Raw genomic sequence first — 17,487 nt, 5'->3', positions numbered from 1 at the left:
TTGATTGCTTTGGCATCATCCGATTTGTGGACTTTTCAACCCACAGCAAAGGTCATATTTTTGGTCTGGTCTGCTGAACTGGTATTACACAGTCTTAGACATGGGCTGATTACCACACTAGCTAGTTGAGTTCTTTCCTGAGCTATTTTAAAGATAGTAATTCATTTTCTTTTTGTACAGCACACTTTAAAATACATAGATTTCTCAAGGTGCTTAACATGATTTAAACTCACAATAATAAAAAAGTAATAGAAGTGCTAAAGTCAGACAGAACATAGGATAATATAAAATTACAATAAATAATACATTTAATTTAAAATAATTAATAAGATAGTGGTAAATAAACTGTTTTACCCTAATTGATTACAAAATGAAACGACAGTTGTATATTAAAGACTTGCACACAGATGACTCATGCTTCACTGAAAAAGGAGCAACAGAGATTGGTTGTTTACAACTAAACATTTGTCAGGTATCTTAGCAGCAACAATATGTCAATAACACAGATGGTCCTTGTAGCAACCGATAACGTTATAACCGCCAATAATGTAATAACGGCCAATAACGTAATAATTTAAATGTAATAAAACCAATAACGTAATAAACTGCCAATAATGTAATAAAGTTGCTGAGCCAATAACGTAATAACTTATTACGTTATTGGCCGGTTATTACGTTATTGGCCTTGCATTAAAAAAAACCTTTGAAAATGTAATAACTGAGCCAATAATGTAATAACTGCGGTATCACTTCATTTTATCTTCAATATCTGGACAGAAAGTGTTTGGACATGTCATTACCACTAGCCCTGTGTACTGGGCACCTCTGTCTTTCTTAGGGTTAGCCTATTTTTAACAGCTATCTGCTCATTTGGGTCTTTAGTCATTACAATTCTTACAGATATTGTTGTATAGACAGTTGCTCCTAATCGTGTATGTAACATGTAATAATGTCTCGGTGAGGTTCTTGCATTGTCTAAAGAATTTAACAATTTTTTTTCATGGAAAAACTTTTTTAATTCAACCTCATTCAAACAGAACTCTTTTACTGAAGGCTAAGTAACTCTCAACAAACTCTTAACTCTTAAACTGACATACTTTTTCAGTGGAACTTAGGCTGGAGGCAATGCTCAATTTCAAATGAAAAGTTACTAATTTACTAATGTAAATAAAATAAAACATTAACACAAAATGTACTACTACTTTTTCCAGGACACATCCCTAATTTTGAACTGCCCGAAGGCTACATGCCTAAGAAGAATCAATGCCCTCATCCAGCAGCTGTCCTTACGTTGCGTCCAGCGGCCTTGTATAGCTTCATAATGCTGATTGAAAAGTCATTGTCTTTATCCAGATGAAGGCTCTCAGCAAGTGATTATCTTACATACAGACAGGCGTGGAATGGGATACATAGCTCATGGAATAAATGTGAGACTTGGTTGAATGTCGCAAGCATGGACATATCTTGTTTTAGAGAGAATTCTATAATTCGTGATAAAATTTCATTTGGCAAGTATTGAGCTCCCGGGTCATTGCCAGCATTCACAATGTCAACCAAAGGAGGCAGAGAGCCAAGTTCTGTGTCAGACAGAGGGACAGATTGAGACACTCTATGCATCTCTGCCTCCTGAATGGCTTGAATGTAAGGGAGAGTAGGTCCATCTAAACTCACATAATGTTCCCCTGTCCTTCAGCAAAATGTCCAAGAACCAAAAGAGGCAAGCTTCACAGTAATAACCAGACGGTGATATGACAGAAGTGGCATCCAAACCAAGTGTCAACACAATAAGGAACTGAACATTGAACATTTGTGTTGCTCTCTGGAGAGTGAGGTGGTCACCGTATGTGCTATGTTGTGCCATCCTCTGTATATAATCCTCCCATGCTTCCTCAACATACTCCGAAAGTTAGGTCAGCAACTACTTCTCCACGCAAAGTTTCTGCAGAGCGTAAAATTCCAATAGTGGCCAATTGATCAGAAATAGCAGCAAATTGGCAGCTGCCATCAGGGGTCGGGTCAAAGCGAATGTTCAGGTTCAACAGCTGAAGTAAGACTGAAATAAAACTAGCCTACTTGGGTATAAACCTCACAGCTGTGTTATTACAACAGATAATTCTGCGCAGCGATACTGAACAAATTATATTTATACCAAACAATATCTAGAGCATTAGGTGCAACCGCAACAATATCTACTGAGATACAGTATATAGCTATGCCTACTATAATGTAAATTATGCTAGCAATTTAACAGTTTTACAGTTAGACTAGCTATTTGTTTGTTAACTTTAACTATGCTCTCTCAATGTATATCTCTTCCCCTTATTATATAGGAATATACATAGGAAAATGAGAATGTATGAACAGGGATTCCATCAAAATTAAGTATGTTTATTGTAGTAAAATCAGAAAATCATTTACCTTCCAACATGTTAGAAGTATGGGCATTTGCAGAACTTCTTCTGTCGCATAGCTTAGCCACTTGACATGACTTTACTATTCCATTGCCATCTACTGGTCAATCAAGGTGCTGCTGCAAAAGAAGCGTTTCTCCGAGAAATTTTAAGGATTTTACGAGTTTAGGTACATGTGTGCTGTTATTATTTTAGTATTTTAGTATCTTTTATACACATTGATGGATACAATATATAAATAAATAAAAATTCAAACAAGACGGCAATAAAAGGGTCTGAGAGTGTGTGTGTGTGTGTGTGTGTTTGTGCTAGCCTGGGTGAACCCACTCGAATCTGCAATTCATTTAATGTTGCTTTGTAGATCAGACTGGCCCTAGCACAGTTTTGGCCGATTCGAGAATCCAAGAGTAAAAGTAAAGCTCCGCTTATGGTAGCCTGACGTGTGCCTCCAAAAATTGTTACCAGTCGAGGCGACTGAGACCAATGGAGACGGTCAGATAATTCCCGTAACCCCTAGTGTTCCGGCAGTGAATTGCAATACCATACTGAAAACTGCAACGCACAGAGTTGTATACACAGAGTTCTATAACAGAACCCTAAGAGTGACATATTAATCCAAAATGACTCTTAATTGCTCCTGTAAGGCCTCCTGTTGAGGGTGGAGGGGTATCTGTAAGGTCGGATATTTAAGCATCTGTTGCAAGATGCAATATTAAGGCTAAGTGGGACACTTTCTGTCCAGATATTGAAGATACAATGAAGTGATACCTCAGTTATTACATTATTGGCTCAGTTATTACATTTTTTTTTTTAATGCCAGGCCAATAACGTAATAACCGCCCAATAACGTAATAAGTTATTACGTTATTGGCCAAAAGTTATTACGTTATTGGCTCAGCAACTTTATTACATTATTGGCAGTTTATTACGTTATTGGTTTTAATACATTTAAATTATTACGTTATTGGCCGTTATTACGTTATTGGCCGTTATTACGTTATCGGTTGCTACAGTCCTCAGCTGTCTCCATTTATTAGTAAGTTTGCTACATTACTGACAATTATACGACTTCATTATGTAAGATTAATTTCTATGTCATACAGATACATCTGCTATTATTCGCTTACTGGATTAATTGAATTGAATGCATTTAACTTACCTTTCTGTAAATGAAGTGTCAGGCTCAACAAGTGAACAAATCAACCGCATTTTTGGCACAGCCCCAGTTCTGGTTATGGTAATCAAATGCTATTGTGTTAGTTTTCCTCCTACCTTTTTTACTAGAAGGTTGTATTCTGTTTGCAACTGTTTACCGTTGTGTCTGTTTTACCCAGAGGGTTAATACCATCTTTTTTCAGGTGCTGTTCATTGCTGATGAGGTGCAGACTGGGTTGGCCCGCACTGGCAGACGGTTGGCAGTTGATCACGAGTCTGTCCGTCCTGACTTGGTGATACTTGGGAAGGCCCTCTCTGGTGGAGTTTATCCTGTGAGTGTGCCTGTACAGCATGTTATTTTTTATAATTATGCTTCATAATCATAGATAATTGTATTCACCTTTAGCCACGTTTCCATATTCTCCACAAAGACCCACCGGTTTAAAATGTGTTATATTGTTGGTACATTGTTGTTACATCTGCCAACTGCATCTTTAGCTACTCTGCTACTCCATCATTGACATGATTCTATGCTTCATAGCTCTGCTTCTCCATGTAATAACCTTATGAGCACATTGTATACTCACTAAGCAATTTTGGGTGGATCTTTGAGTGTATCTTTGTTTCTGATTCTCTCCTTGCTTCTCATTTTCTCTTCTCTTCCCTTCCCTTCTTTCCAGTCATGTTTATAACCAAACATACATATACATACAGTGGTGGTCAAAATGATTAGAACACTTGGCATATTTGAGAGGTTAGGGTTGTTTTTGTTGAATTGGCCATTACAATACCCAACAAATGAATAACATATCTACAGTCATCAATATGCTCTATAAACCATAGAATAGAGCCATCATAAGGAGATTTAGGTAATTTTCCTTACAAAAAACAAGCTAGGCCTATTTCACTGTCAATGTCACACAATCATGTTCCTTCACAGAAGAAGCCAAATTACTTGGGTAATCAATGTAAGGGTTGATTGTGGTTAAATTGATGGTAATGCAAGAGTCTTAGGACACAGGTGTGTGATTGTTTTGAATGTACAAGTCCTATCCTGCTTATAAAGTGATTGGTAACATCAGGGTTTTGACACTGAGGCCACACCACCAATTAGTATAAATTCAAAGCCTCTAGAAGTAGTCTTGAAGCACATGTTGCTCTTTGAACATGGCTAAGGTGAAGGAGGAGCTAAAAAGTGAGCAAAAGGTTCAAATAAAAGCCCTATTTTGATGCTGGCTGGAGTAACCTCCGCATAGCCAAGGACTTGAGATGCAGTCCAAGCACTGTAAGGGACACTTCAGACCGCAATGATGCCACCAATTTACACCAGAACCGAAAGGGGAGAGGTAGAAAAAAAGAGTGTGAAGCATCTTAAAATTCTCAGTCTTCAGGACCGAAGAAAGACCTCACGAGAACTGCATGACGAGATCAACACCACATAACAAACAATGAATAATGGTGCAGCAGTGTCTTCAAGAAATGTGCATTGGAAACTGGTAGAAGAAGGACTTGTTGGCAAAAAAAGCAGCAAACACTGCATGAAATGTGGGATTTACGACAGTCTCCGACCCTGTGTATTGCCGTAGAAGCCCACATTGGTGGGGGGGGCTGAATGGGTTAAATGCAGAGGTGGATTTCAGAGTTTGTGTGTGTGTGTACACCACCTCTGCCATAGAGTCACTTTCACTTTCACTTAGTGTAACAATAAATACTACTTTACATAAGAAATAGAAAAACGAGGCAGAAAAAAAGAAGTGCAAGTCAAGCACTAATCGCAGTGTCAGTTAGGAAGGGAGGTGCTCTCTGAAGAGTTGGGTCTTCAAAAGCTTCTTAAAGGCAGAAAGGGACGCGCCTGCTCTGGTAGTGCTAGCTAGGCAGTTCATTCCACCAACGTGGATCTACAAATGAGAATAGTCTGGATAAGCATTCTGGTGTACTCCTTTTCTTTATTTAATCACATCACGATGCCTCGTAGAATCATGACTATAAATGTGAAATGTAATTGTTAATGATACAAATATTCTCGTTGGCCATCTTGTTTTTATTTGAGGAATCGCATTTGAGAAGATTCCGGCAGAGTTACGACTGCTATTTCGCGTTCTGAAAGCCTTCTGAAGTTCAGAAGAAATCCCAGATGAGAAAACTATCGAGAATGGCAAATGTTTTCCTAAATCCACCAAAGTGGAGTTCAGAAGAAAGTCCTTCTTAAAGTCTTTTCAACTGCTGTCGAGAAGGAGGCCCAATGACCCTAAACATTCTTCTTACTATTGCCAGAACTACCTGTCACAGAAGGAATCTGCTGGAACATTGAAAATGATGGACTGGCCCCCTCAAAGTCCGGACCTCAACCCCATTGAGCAAATTTGGGGCTAGTTGGAAAATAAACTGGACAGATCTATTGTACATTCAAAGGAAAGCCTTTGGCTTGAGTCTCAGAAGGCATGGGAAAACATTAGTGTTGAAGTTCTCAGAAAATATATTGAAACTTTGACAGAGAGATGTGCTGCTGTAATTGCTGCAAAAGGTGGACATACCAAATAGTAAAGTTAAAGGTGGATAAAAACAGTAGGATTCACTTCCCCTGATATTTGTTTTGCTCAGAGCAACCATCTGCATGTTTCGTGAACATTCAGAAATTAAATCATGTTTTGGAGGCAAAGAAAAGGTGATTTTTTTTTCAGATCTATCAAGTGTTCTTATAATTTTGGCCACCACTGTATATATTATGATATTGGTGAAAAGAAGAAAGATCTGTCTCTCATTGGAAAAAAACTAAACAAAATCCACTACACGTATTGCAAGTGATTTATTTCATTCAAATAAAATGCAGAAAGGTTTAGAAAAGTGTTCTTGCCTACAGCAGTAAGATTGGTTTCTTCCCAGATAAATGATATGTGGTGAGAACTGTTGATTTATTGTTTTCTTTAAAATTAACTATTTATTTATTTGTATTTGTTTGTGTGTGTGTGTGTGTGTTAGGTATCAGCTGTGCTTTGCAACGATGAGGTGATGTTGACCATTAAACCCGGAGAGCATGGCTCCACATATGGAGGAAACCCTTTGGCCTGCAGAGTCGCCATGGCAGCTTTAGAAGTGAGTTTTCTGTCTCTTGTCAGTCAACATTCCATTTTACAGATGTGATCCTAACCAATAAATCCACTCACAAATGATCTTTGAATTAAGTCAGGAGAAACAGTAATATTTTGAACATGATGCATTTTTTACATTTTGTTCTTTCAGTTTATGTCTCTGATTTATCAAGCCTGAAAATAATTTCTAAATTAATAATTGTGAGAGGGTTTTTTAATACAAACCATGGGTATGTACAAAGACCTCATAGGTAAGTTTTGCCACATAGAAGCAATCGTGGCAACGCCTCCAGGCAGCTATTTCAGGCAAACATAATCCGGCTCCAATCTAAATGAATGGGTAGAGACTAGGAGTGGGCGATGTACTGGTTTGATAGTAAAAACCGCGATTTTGCCACGCCATGATATGGATTTTGCAATATCATGGATTTTGCAATATCATGGATATCGCGATTTATTCATAATTCATTAATTTGGCATTAATCATTTTTTATTCCAATTTTTAGCTGAGTGATAGTACTAAGTAGCTAAATCTTTTTTTATTTTAATCTAACCTTTCTTGGTTCTTATGAATAAAAGAATGTAGGTTAATATATGGACCTATTTTTTTGAGCGCACGTCGCATGCACTTGTTGCGCGAATGTAGTGCTAGCAACACAGAAGCATGCAGGAAGCTGTAGTTTACTGCATGCAGGCAGGTTTACTATTGAGGAAAACATTAGCAATCAAGGATGAGCGAAAACCCAAAAATGTATGTTGCTCAAGAGCAGGAGGATGAATTGGTTAAGAAGAAAGGGGGCACCTCTGCTATTTGGAACTGGTTTTGCTTTAAAATCCCAGACCCTAACCAAAAATGAATAGTAGACAGTTGTGTCGCCGTGTTGTTTTAGCCAAAGGTGTAAGCACCAGCAACCTGTTAAATCACCATTCAATTGGCAGCTTGCAAATTGTCTACTGGTTGTTTATCATATTTCACATCATCATTCTTCTCAACACACATAGGTTAGGTACAGTTGGCAGCAGCTAGCTTATGATGAACTCGTCTTTCATAGGAAGTTGCACAGGCACCCTGAGGGTTTTTACCTTTTCCCTTTATAATTGTATGAGTTAAATCGAGCAAACTATATCATCAGCTAGATAACTAGCTATCATGTCATGCAAATGTAACTCTTCCATTTAAATCGTTTATGCTAAGGTTATTAAACGCTTCCTTAGCTAGCACAGCAATTTGATAACCAGTAACAACCAGGAAACACAACTTTCGCTGTAAAGTAAAATTTCTCAAAATCAGCTCACCATTACCGTCTTGGGTTCAAAGTGATTACAACCACTTGTGTGAGGTTAAATTGCTTCACATACAGTAGATATAAACAATCCTAAGAGAAATAATGGGAAATCGACAGAGCAAGGGCTCACTCTGATATAAATGTAAGGTTAGTGAATATTGCTAATGCTAATATTTAGTCTCCGCTCTTCGTCCAAAGCCAAATGTATTCAGGTTCCAACATTTTTCAAAAGCAATTTGGCTATAAACACAGTGTTTCCCACACATTGACGCCCCGCCATAGTCTAATTATGACCGCCGCGACAGGTTTAGTCAGGTTTAGTCAACGATTCCCGTGACACTGAAACACAGAGGTGCACGAAATTTGGTGGGCATGTAGCCCCACTAGATGAGCGTGGAACCATTGATTTTCGTTTTGATCCGTTGCACCCCCGTCGGGCTGGACCCGTTTTAGAGAGGGTGGTGCGATTCAGTTTTCTGTGAATAAGTCGAAAACCGTAGGGCTTAGGAGGACCACATTTTTTTTGTATGTTGGTCTTAAGAGGCCACGTCAACCATTCTACTACCACTTATTTCATGTATAGCGCCACCTAGTTACAAATGAAAAAGCAAAAATGGAGTGTTGTAAAACATTTTAATTGTAAGTTGACAAGGTAAGAACTGCACGAAATCGGAGGTGTGGGATCATTATGACACCTTCTGACTGCACGTTAAGTTTCGTGGAATTCCGTTCACGGGGGGGGGCATGCAATACATTGATTTATATGAGTATACACCAACTGGCCTGTAGGTGGCGCGACACAGTTTTCTTTGAAAAGCCCGAGAACCGTAGGGCCTTGGAGGGCCAAATTGATCTTGTATGTTTGTGTCAAGGGGCCATGTCAACCCATACCATAACCAGTCATTACATGTATAGCGCCACCTAGATAAAAATGAAAAAGCAAAAATGAGGTGTTTTAATCGAATATATGTCAAAGTGCTCGGAAAATTACCAAATTTGCCAGGGACATCAAGCATGTAACCGTCCATCTTCGGTAGAGTTTTTGTCCATGGATGAAGCAAAATGGCTCTGTAGCGCCCCCTAGAACATTGCAAAAACCCCTGCGCATTGGGGTTATTTTGGCGTAACTTGACGGAATACGGTACACGTCTTCATCATGCTTGGACGCACCAAAAAGTCTCTTGACGCCATGGTGGCAGGCCCACCGGAAGTCGCCATTTTGAGTGGAAGATACGTTTTGACGGCGTTTGCACACCTCGCATCTGATCGAACTCCTCCGACAGCTTTAATGGTAACTCCTTGAAATGTGGTCCGGCTACTCTTCAGCCATGGGCGACTAAAAGTTATATTGGATTTTCTCATTAGTCGGAAGGTGTGAGCGTGACAGACCCTCAAACTTTGCCAACTTGTTAGTGCTTGCCACAAAACACAAAGTCTCTTATAACTCAATCGCATATATGTCAAAGTGCTCGATAAATTACCAAATTTGCCAGGGACATCAAGCCTGTAACCGTCCATCTTCGGTAGAGTTTTTGTCCATGGATGGAGCAAAATGGCTCTGTAGCGCCCCCTAGAACATTGCAAAAAACCCTGTGCATTGGGGTTATTTTGGCGTAGCTTGACGGAATTCGGTACACGTCTTCATCATGCTTGGACGCACCAAAAAGTCTCTCGACGCCATGGTGGCAGGTCCACAGGAAGTCGGCCATTTTGAGTGGAAGATGCGTTTTGACGGCGTTTGCACACCTCACATCTGATCGAACTCCTCCGACAAATTTAATGGTAACGCCTTGAAATGTGGTCAGGTTACTCTTCAGCCATGGGCGACTAAATGTTGTATTGGATTTTCTCATTAGTCGGAAGGTGTGGGTGTGGCAGACCCTCAAACTTTGCCAACTTGCCAGTGCTTGCCACAAAACACAAAGTCTCTTATAACTCTTGCGAACATTGTTTGATCCAGAGAAAATGTCTTAGGGTGGACGCTGGCCCGAACCCGTACATATGCCTGTACACCTGTTGGTGGTTCGAAACTTCACTTTGTTTCTACACCTCTTTATGTGACCTGTTTTAACAAACTACATTGCAAAAGAAAAATATACCAAAGCAATCCACAAAAAAGTAGTGCACAAAACATTACATTACCAAATCATCCAAATCTATCACAAATAATTCCTTTAATACATAAAAATGAAACACAAACCAATGTACACACACAAAACACATAAAAACACACTGCCAACCATGACTCATTCTGTGTTAAAACCTACTGAACAGTTTGGGGGTCATATTTTGTAACGCTTTGCGTTACGTCTAGTTTCGGCCGCCATCTCTGCGTGCACATGAAGGTTTTTCTTTTTTTTCTTTTTTTTTGCTCAGACGAAGTTTGTGTCGCTCTCATTGGGATTGCATTAGAGCACGAAGTTCAGCTGCCTGCCTGCGACTGTGCCGAATAGCCTTCTGCTACCTGTTTGAGGATCTCTATTAACGGGCCAGAACCTGAAGACTTAAGTTATCAAAGGGCACTGGAACTGTTTTTCTCAAAGCCAAGAAAAATTAAATGTTCTAGTGCAGGGTGTGATCTCTGTAAATAGAGTGGTTGCTATCTGTAATATGTTCTTGTAGAAAACAAAACACTGTTGAGATATGTTCATTATATCACGTACTGCATAATACTGAACTAGCATAGTGCAAATCCCCCTTTTATAGTCTGTACCTTAACGCCATCTTGTGGTATAAACATTTATATACTTCAGCACAATACAGCATTACATTACATATACAACAAGAGCAATCCGAGATTTCTGACCTCCAGCAAGGGTTGACGTTGATAGTAAAGCAAGATCTAAAACGTTCATCTGAACAATAGCCCAAAGTCTGCATTCATTGTAAATTTCATTAAAATCCGGTCATTGGTTTTCGAGAAATGTCACTTTAGGTGTGAAAACAAAGATCCGGATCCAGATCCGGATCATCCTTAAATTTTAATGGGGATGTCCCAGGACCCAGATCCACCTCTTGTGAAAATTTCAGAAAGATCCGCCCAGTAGTTTCAGAGAAATCTTGTCCACAGACAGACAGACAGACAAACAGACGGACAAATAAATAAATTAACGGACCCGATCGCATAACCTCCTTGCAGGAGGTAACTACAGCAGCCTGAATAAATACGCCAAGAACGGCTAAAGATAATTCCATCATTTATTATTTCATCCGAATGCAACGTGAGCTGCAACAATAGTGCACCACAACTCAACAAATACGAAGTCCATAATCAATACCAAGGAATTAGTTCTTTGTTAGTGTTAGTTTACTATTAGTAGGCAACCACCGTGCATGTCCGGTTGAATGTCCGGGGAGGGGGGCATTCAACCGGACATGCGCGGTGGTTGCCTACTAATAGTAAACGCAACCCCCCCCCCCGGACATTCAACCAGCCATCGCAGGCCCCATAGTCTCCAAAATTTCTGTGGGAAACACTGACTAGTCTATCACGTTATTTTCTGTCCCGTCGTTTGAAGCGTACCTTTCAGCTCCGGCATTGGTCTCCCTTTTTTCAACATTTACGTTTCGATTGAAATTCCAGTTTCAGGCTCTCGCACGGGCCCTTGTATGGTATTCATTTTTTGTTACACAGAAGGTATTGTGGGTCTTGTGGACCTGCTCGATTTTTGGGTGTTTAATACAGTACAATCAAACCATTTTTTTAAATACTCAACAGATGTTTACTTCATCCCAATTAGAACCAATATGAACAGCAAATATGGTTAATATTTGCCCTTTAGCTTTGTTATTTCACATTTATGAATTTAAGTGCTACCCGTTTTATTTTAAATTTTTTTTTTACAAAATCAAGAAAATCAATTATAATCAAGATATCAGTGGACAAAATTCAACAAATTTACAAATGAAGCAAGGGTTTTCACAAATATTTGGTTTATGTGAATTTAATTTGAAAACAGGTCAGTTTACATAGCTCAATATGGGTGGTTGGGGCACCAGATGGTGGCTGCAGAGGCGGAGATTCTTGGAACAGATTCTTCTCAGGGTTTAAAGGATTCACCAGTGTCTTTCCCAGGTCCTCGAGAAAAAGGCTTATCCTCTGGAGCTTCCCTCTCTTCCACTCCGGGTTCAGTGCCATTGGCAGTGGCCAGTGCAGGGTCCTCCTTTTGCCGCTGTAGGCAGACACCAGCTTGTCTATGTTTTCCACCCCCTGCTTTTGTGGCATTAGAATCCATGATCTCTGGTTTTTGATGCTCCAGGCCAGAGATGCTCCCATCCGTGTGCAGTGTACTCATGAGTACAACATTCTTGCCTTTCTTTGCCACATAGGATACCAGGGATGTGTCAGCCGTGTACACACATTTAGAAGAGTTGACAGGCCTGTTCTTTGTAGGCAGTAGTAAGGTTGGGAGCTCAGACCTGTTTTTCCTTATTGTTCCCACCATGGTCAGCTCCTGTCCCAGCTTGTAGGATGTAAAAAAAAAAATAGCATGTGATGTTGTGTCCACTGAGTCCCTGAGCCATGTCCAGGACAACTCTCATTCCTTGATTTTTCTCAGGGTGTCCTCATCAGGTTACCCTAAGTAGACTTGTAAGTTCAAGCATATGAGGAAGTCGCATCACAGGCAGCCCAGATCTTTATACCATATTTTGCAAGTTTAGATGGTATATAATGTCTAAAGGGGCAGGGGCCCCTAAATGGCATCAGCGGCAGAAACACAAAACTCTTACTCTAACTTACTCACACACTCACTCAAACACACACACATACTTAGCCTACATACAAACAAGGTCCACAAACACACATAAGCGTGCGCGCAGATCACATATATACACACACACACACACGCACACACACACACACACACACACACTTACACACTCTTAGAGGGAGCAAACATTTATACATTTCTGTTTTTTTCTGTCAAGATGGGTTGCTGAGTGTACATTAATGCGGGAAAAAAATTACTTTTTCGATTTTTAGCAAATGGCTGCAATGAAACAAAGGGTTAAAAATGTAAAGGGGTCTGAATACTTTCCTAGCCACTGTATATCAGCGAGACAGTCGGAGATCCGTGCAGAGACAGTGGTGTCATCAGGAGGGAAAGATGCAGTTCAGTGTCATCGGCATAGCAGTGATAGGAAAAACAATGCGAGCGGATGATAGGGCCCAACAAGGTGGTGTAAATGGCAAAGAGAAGTGGTCCCATCACAAAGCCTTGGGGCACCCCTGTGGTGAGTTGGTGAGGTACAGACAGCTGACCTTGCCATGACATGTTGAATGAGCGCCCAGTGAGGTAAGATTCAAACCAGGAGTGTGCCCTGCCAGAAATGCCCATACTTGACAGTATAGACAGAAGGATGCAGTGTTGACTGTGTCAAACGCAGCTGATAAGTCAAGGAGGATGAGAGCCGAGGATTGAGCTGCTGTTTTAGCTGTTTTTAAGGCCTCTGTCATAGACAAATGGGATGTTTCAGTGGAGTGACCATTTTTTAATCCAGACTGGTTTGGATCGAGGAGATTGTTCCTTGACAGGAACTATGTGACCTGTTTGGAAGCTGCCCTCTCAATGGTTTCAGTGAGAAGTGAGAGTGTTCCACCTGAGTGGGAATTACTCTTGAATTACACAAAGACCTGCACCCAGGAAACAATGGTGTCTTGGTGTGCAGTATGGGACAGTTTTTTGTTGAGGTAATTTGAAGCTACGCCATTTAGAGTTTTGTTTGGTAGAAGGAATACTTTGAAATCCATTGTTCTTTTGAGAGAGGCAAGTACCGGTGATATGTTAATATTTTTTATTAATTTAAGTAATTTGTGCGTAGTCTAGTTTTTTTGGATCTTAAAGGGATAGGATGTTTCTGATTTTTCGTAATGGAAAAATGTGTTTTTCAGATCTGTTTCATGTGTGAGTAGAATGAGAGGTCAATAGTTCAAAAACCATGTTTCCTTATTATAGCACCTATGGGTAGCATGTACAAAGAGAAGAGCAGGGGTCCAAGTACTAGGACTTAAACTCCATAACTTTCATTTGTATGACTGGATGACTCATTTTGGCCATTAGAAAGGTAAGATGTGAGCCAGGCAAGGGCACAGCCAATCAGACCAATATATGGTGTTCATGACTGTAGTAAAATATTATAGTGCCAAAGGCAGCGCTAAGGTCAAGAAGAACCAGTGTTCAGAACTTTGTCTTAGGCCATCTCAGTGCTGTGATGGGCTCTAAAACCCAGATTGGAAGTCTTCTCAGCCTACACTGTTATATTACATTATTCCATTGTCCTTGGAGTTTAAAAACCTGTACTCTCTGCGTCTGTTCATATGTTTATGTAAAAAATGGGAATATGCATTTCCAATTTACGAAAGTTTTGGTCTCAAAATAGGAACAATGCATGGACTGGGGTAGCATTTTGTTTGCCGTGGACTTTCTCCCTTAAAACTGAAGTCTTCAGCGTGTGCATAGTTCAGATTATGAAGGCGTGAATGTTTACTCTCTCCTACCGGTGCTGTGAGAAATGCACACTGAATATTTCAGTGAAATTGGGAAGCTTTTCTTGAAAATGCATGTCAGTGGATTTATTGGAAGGAAATGCCTATAAGGTTTCCATCACCACTATTATCACATTGTTTCTAATAATATGTTATGAAGATTAGAATCGAGATTCAAGACAGTTGTAATTTTACCGCTGACTACGTTGCTGACTTCTAAAGGTTAAAGACTAGTATTAGACGACATCTGCTATTATTAAGATTAAGATCTCTTTACTATGTGAGAAACAGCTACTGAGCCAGACATGTCTAATGCTACAATAATGATGTGTGCGCGCATATTTTGTGTATGTAATTGCAGGTCCTAGAGGAGGAAAAACTGGCTGAAAATGCTGAGGAGATGGGCCAGCTGCTTAGGACCGAACTGATGAAGCTGCCCAATGACATTGTGACCACTGTAAGGGGGAAGGGACTGCTGAATGCCATCGTTATAAAGGAGACCAAAGGTACCAGCCACTGAAACCAAGCAGACACTATATCAGTTTATAAAACAATTGGGTTCTAGCACGTAATGTAGCTGTTTCTGATTGGACGAGAGACGTTCCATGCTATAGGTAATCGTCAACATACCTACAGTTATGGGACTTTTCACAGCTAAAAATAAATCACTCCGTGATGAAACATTCACATTGATGATAACCGTTAATTCAAAGTTTTTAAAATTCCAAACCAAGACGTTGACAATGGAGCTATTTTTGGTTGCGGAGAAACAATGGCGAAATAAACTATTTTTAATCAATAACTTTGTGTTGAAATGTTAATTTGTTGACAGTAGAATTGTTTTATAAAAGCAATATAGCACTCGTGGGAGTGGGGTAGGTAAGGGATAATCCTATATATAATTCTATACATTACTGAGAATGTGGTTCCTCTTCCTCCAGGCTATGATGCATGGAGAGTTTGCCTTCGTCTTCGTGACAATGGCGTGCTGGCCAAGCCCACTCATGGTGACATCATCAGACTGGCCCCACCCCTCATCATCAAAGAGGATGAGATCAGGGAGTGTGTTGATATCATCCAGAGGACCATCCTGTCCTTCTAAACCAGCATGGGCATGTGTAGCCCAACACTTGAATGCTATTTCTAAAATGACTGGATGAAACACAAGTTCTTCCTGGATTTTAAGAGCCTTTGTTCTAATAAGTGTTTCCACGCACTGGAATGTTACAATCATAGTTGTTACCCACAAAAAGACGGAAAAGTAATGTTACATGAAGCCAAGCTTGTGATTTATTAGCTGAACAGGTCAAGGTGAACATTAAGTACCTCGAAAAATAAGAGGTTGAATTGAAACAAAGCTTATATTACATAATTTATTTAAATAGTCGAGAAAGAAAATGTAGAATTGTAAATTGAATTAAGAAAGGCAACGAAAAAAAGGGAATGGCAGATTTATTATTTTTAGTCATATGTTTTAGAGGTTTAATAGATTTTATTAAAAAAACTGTGAAACTCCTCAGTTTTGAAAGTGGAAAAATTGCCCACTATCCAATGATAATATTCGCATTGAAATGGTATAGGGGACATATAGATATCAACAACTTCTGAGGATGTTAGGGTATGTCTTGGTTCCTGAAAGGTAAATTACCTGCCCAATGTTGTATCAACCTATAGGTCCCTCATCATGAAATTGAGGTTTGAAATTGGTAATTATTTTCTTTTTCAGTTGTGATGAGTACAAACAGGTCCTTTATATAGTTATTATTTGTACAAGCATGCACATCTGTGAAGCGTTGTCTTGGGTTTTCTTAGTGGTTCATTCAATGTGTGGAAACTTTTGAGAGGAATTGTCTGAATTTGCTAGATGTAGCACGAAGAGTTAAGCTGTCATGCTGCTGTGCCTGGTTTTGAGAGGCAGTACAGCACAGAGTTTTGGAGACGTTTCTGCTGTATCATTTGGAATATATTGATTCACCCAGATGTATTGGAGAAGATGGGTGTGAAAACTGTTCTATACTTGTGTATTCAGGACTATTATTTAAGTGTACAATATTGATTTGCATTGTGGAATGGTATACTAGTACTAATGTGCTGTGACATTTGCATATGGTTTCAATGGTTTTAAATTACCTGATCTTATGATAATTTTTTTTTTATCTCTTTACGTTAAAAGAGATGTTGGGTCATGTTGGAAAAAAAATTACCATGTGATCGGTTTACCGATGGAGGCTTTATAGTTGAATCTCAAAACGAAAAAATAAATGGAATTTAATTCAACTAAATTCTGAGTTTTTGTTGAATAATTTGATTCAGCCGGCCTTATACATTCACCGGCCACCTTCACTGTTCAACTGCTCGGTAACACAAATATCTAATCAGCCAATCATTCACATGGCAGCAACTCCAAGCATTTAGGCATGTAGACATGGAGACATGGTCAACCTACTGAAGTTCAAACCGAACATCAGAATGGAGAAGAAAGGTGATTTGAGTGACTTTGAACGTGGCATAGTTGTTGGTGCCAGATGGGCTGGTCTGGTAAGTGGCTCTTTTCTTGGTGAAAATGCCTTGTTGATGCCAGAGGTCAGAAGAGAATGGCCAGATTGGTTTAAGATGGATTGAGTTACTGGCAAGAGTAACTCAAATGACCACTCGTTACAGCCAAGGTAGAAGAGCATCTCTGAACGCACAACACATCGGACCTTGAAGCAGATGGGCTACAGCAGCAGAAGACCACACCTCCTGTCAGCTAAGAGCAGGAAACCGAGGCTACAATTCGCACGGGCTCACCAAAATTGGACAATAGAAAATTGGAAAATATGAAAGCATGGTCCTTGTATCAACGGTCAAGGCTGGTGGTGGTGGTGTAATGGTGTGGGGGATCTTTTCTTGGCACACTTTGGGCCCCATAGTACAAATCGGGCATCGTTAAAACGTCACAGTATTGTCGCTGACCATGCCCATCCCTTTATAACGTTAAAACGTCACAGTATTGTCGCTGACCATGCCCATCCCTTTATGACCAGAGTGTACCCATCTTCTGATGGCTCCTTCCAGCA

At 39.8% G+C, this 17,487-nt stretch overlaps 1 protein-coding gene across 1 annotated transcript in view; it reads left to right on the top strand.

Moving 5' to 3' along the window:
- The window catches only part of oat (ornithine aminotransferase), a 55,620-nt gene extending 38,910 nt beyond the window's left edge, over positions 1 to 16,710 (top strand). Inside the window, exons 7-10 of the mRNA XM_080834940.1 lie at positions 3,770 to 3,898; positions 6,546 to 6,659; positions 14,790 to 14,934; positions 15,370 to 16,710. Of these exons, the coding sequence (XP_080691066.1) occupies positions 3,770 to 3,898; positions 6,546 to 6,659; positions 14,790 to 14,934; positions 15,370 to 15,530 (549 nt within the window). The 3' untranslated portion in view covers positions 15,531 to 16,710. The remainder of the gene's footprint in view (positions 1 to 3,769; positions 3,899 to 6,545; positions 6,660 to 14,789; positions 14,935 to 15,369) is intronic.
- Positions 16,711 to 17,487: the final 777 nt, after the last annotated feature.

The sequence above is a fragment of the Sprattus sprattus genome, assembly GCF_963457725.1.
Source record: "Sprattus sprattus genome assembly, chromosome: 3".
Classification (NCBI taxonomy): Eukaryota; Metazoa; Chordata; class Actinopteri; order Clupeiformes; family Clupeidae; genus Sprattus; species Sprattus sprattus.
The sequence above is the reverse complement of the archived record's forward strand: the minus strand, read 5'-3'. Positions and strand labels throughout refer to the sequence as shown.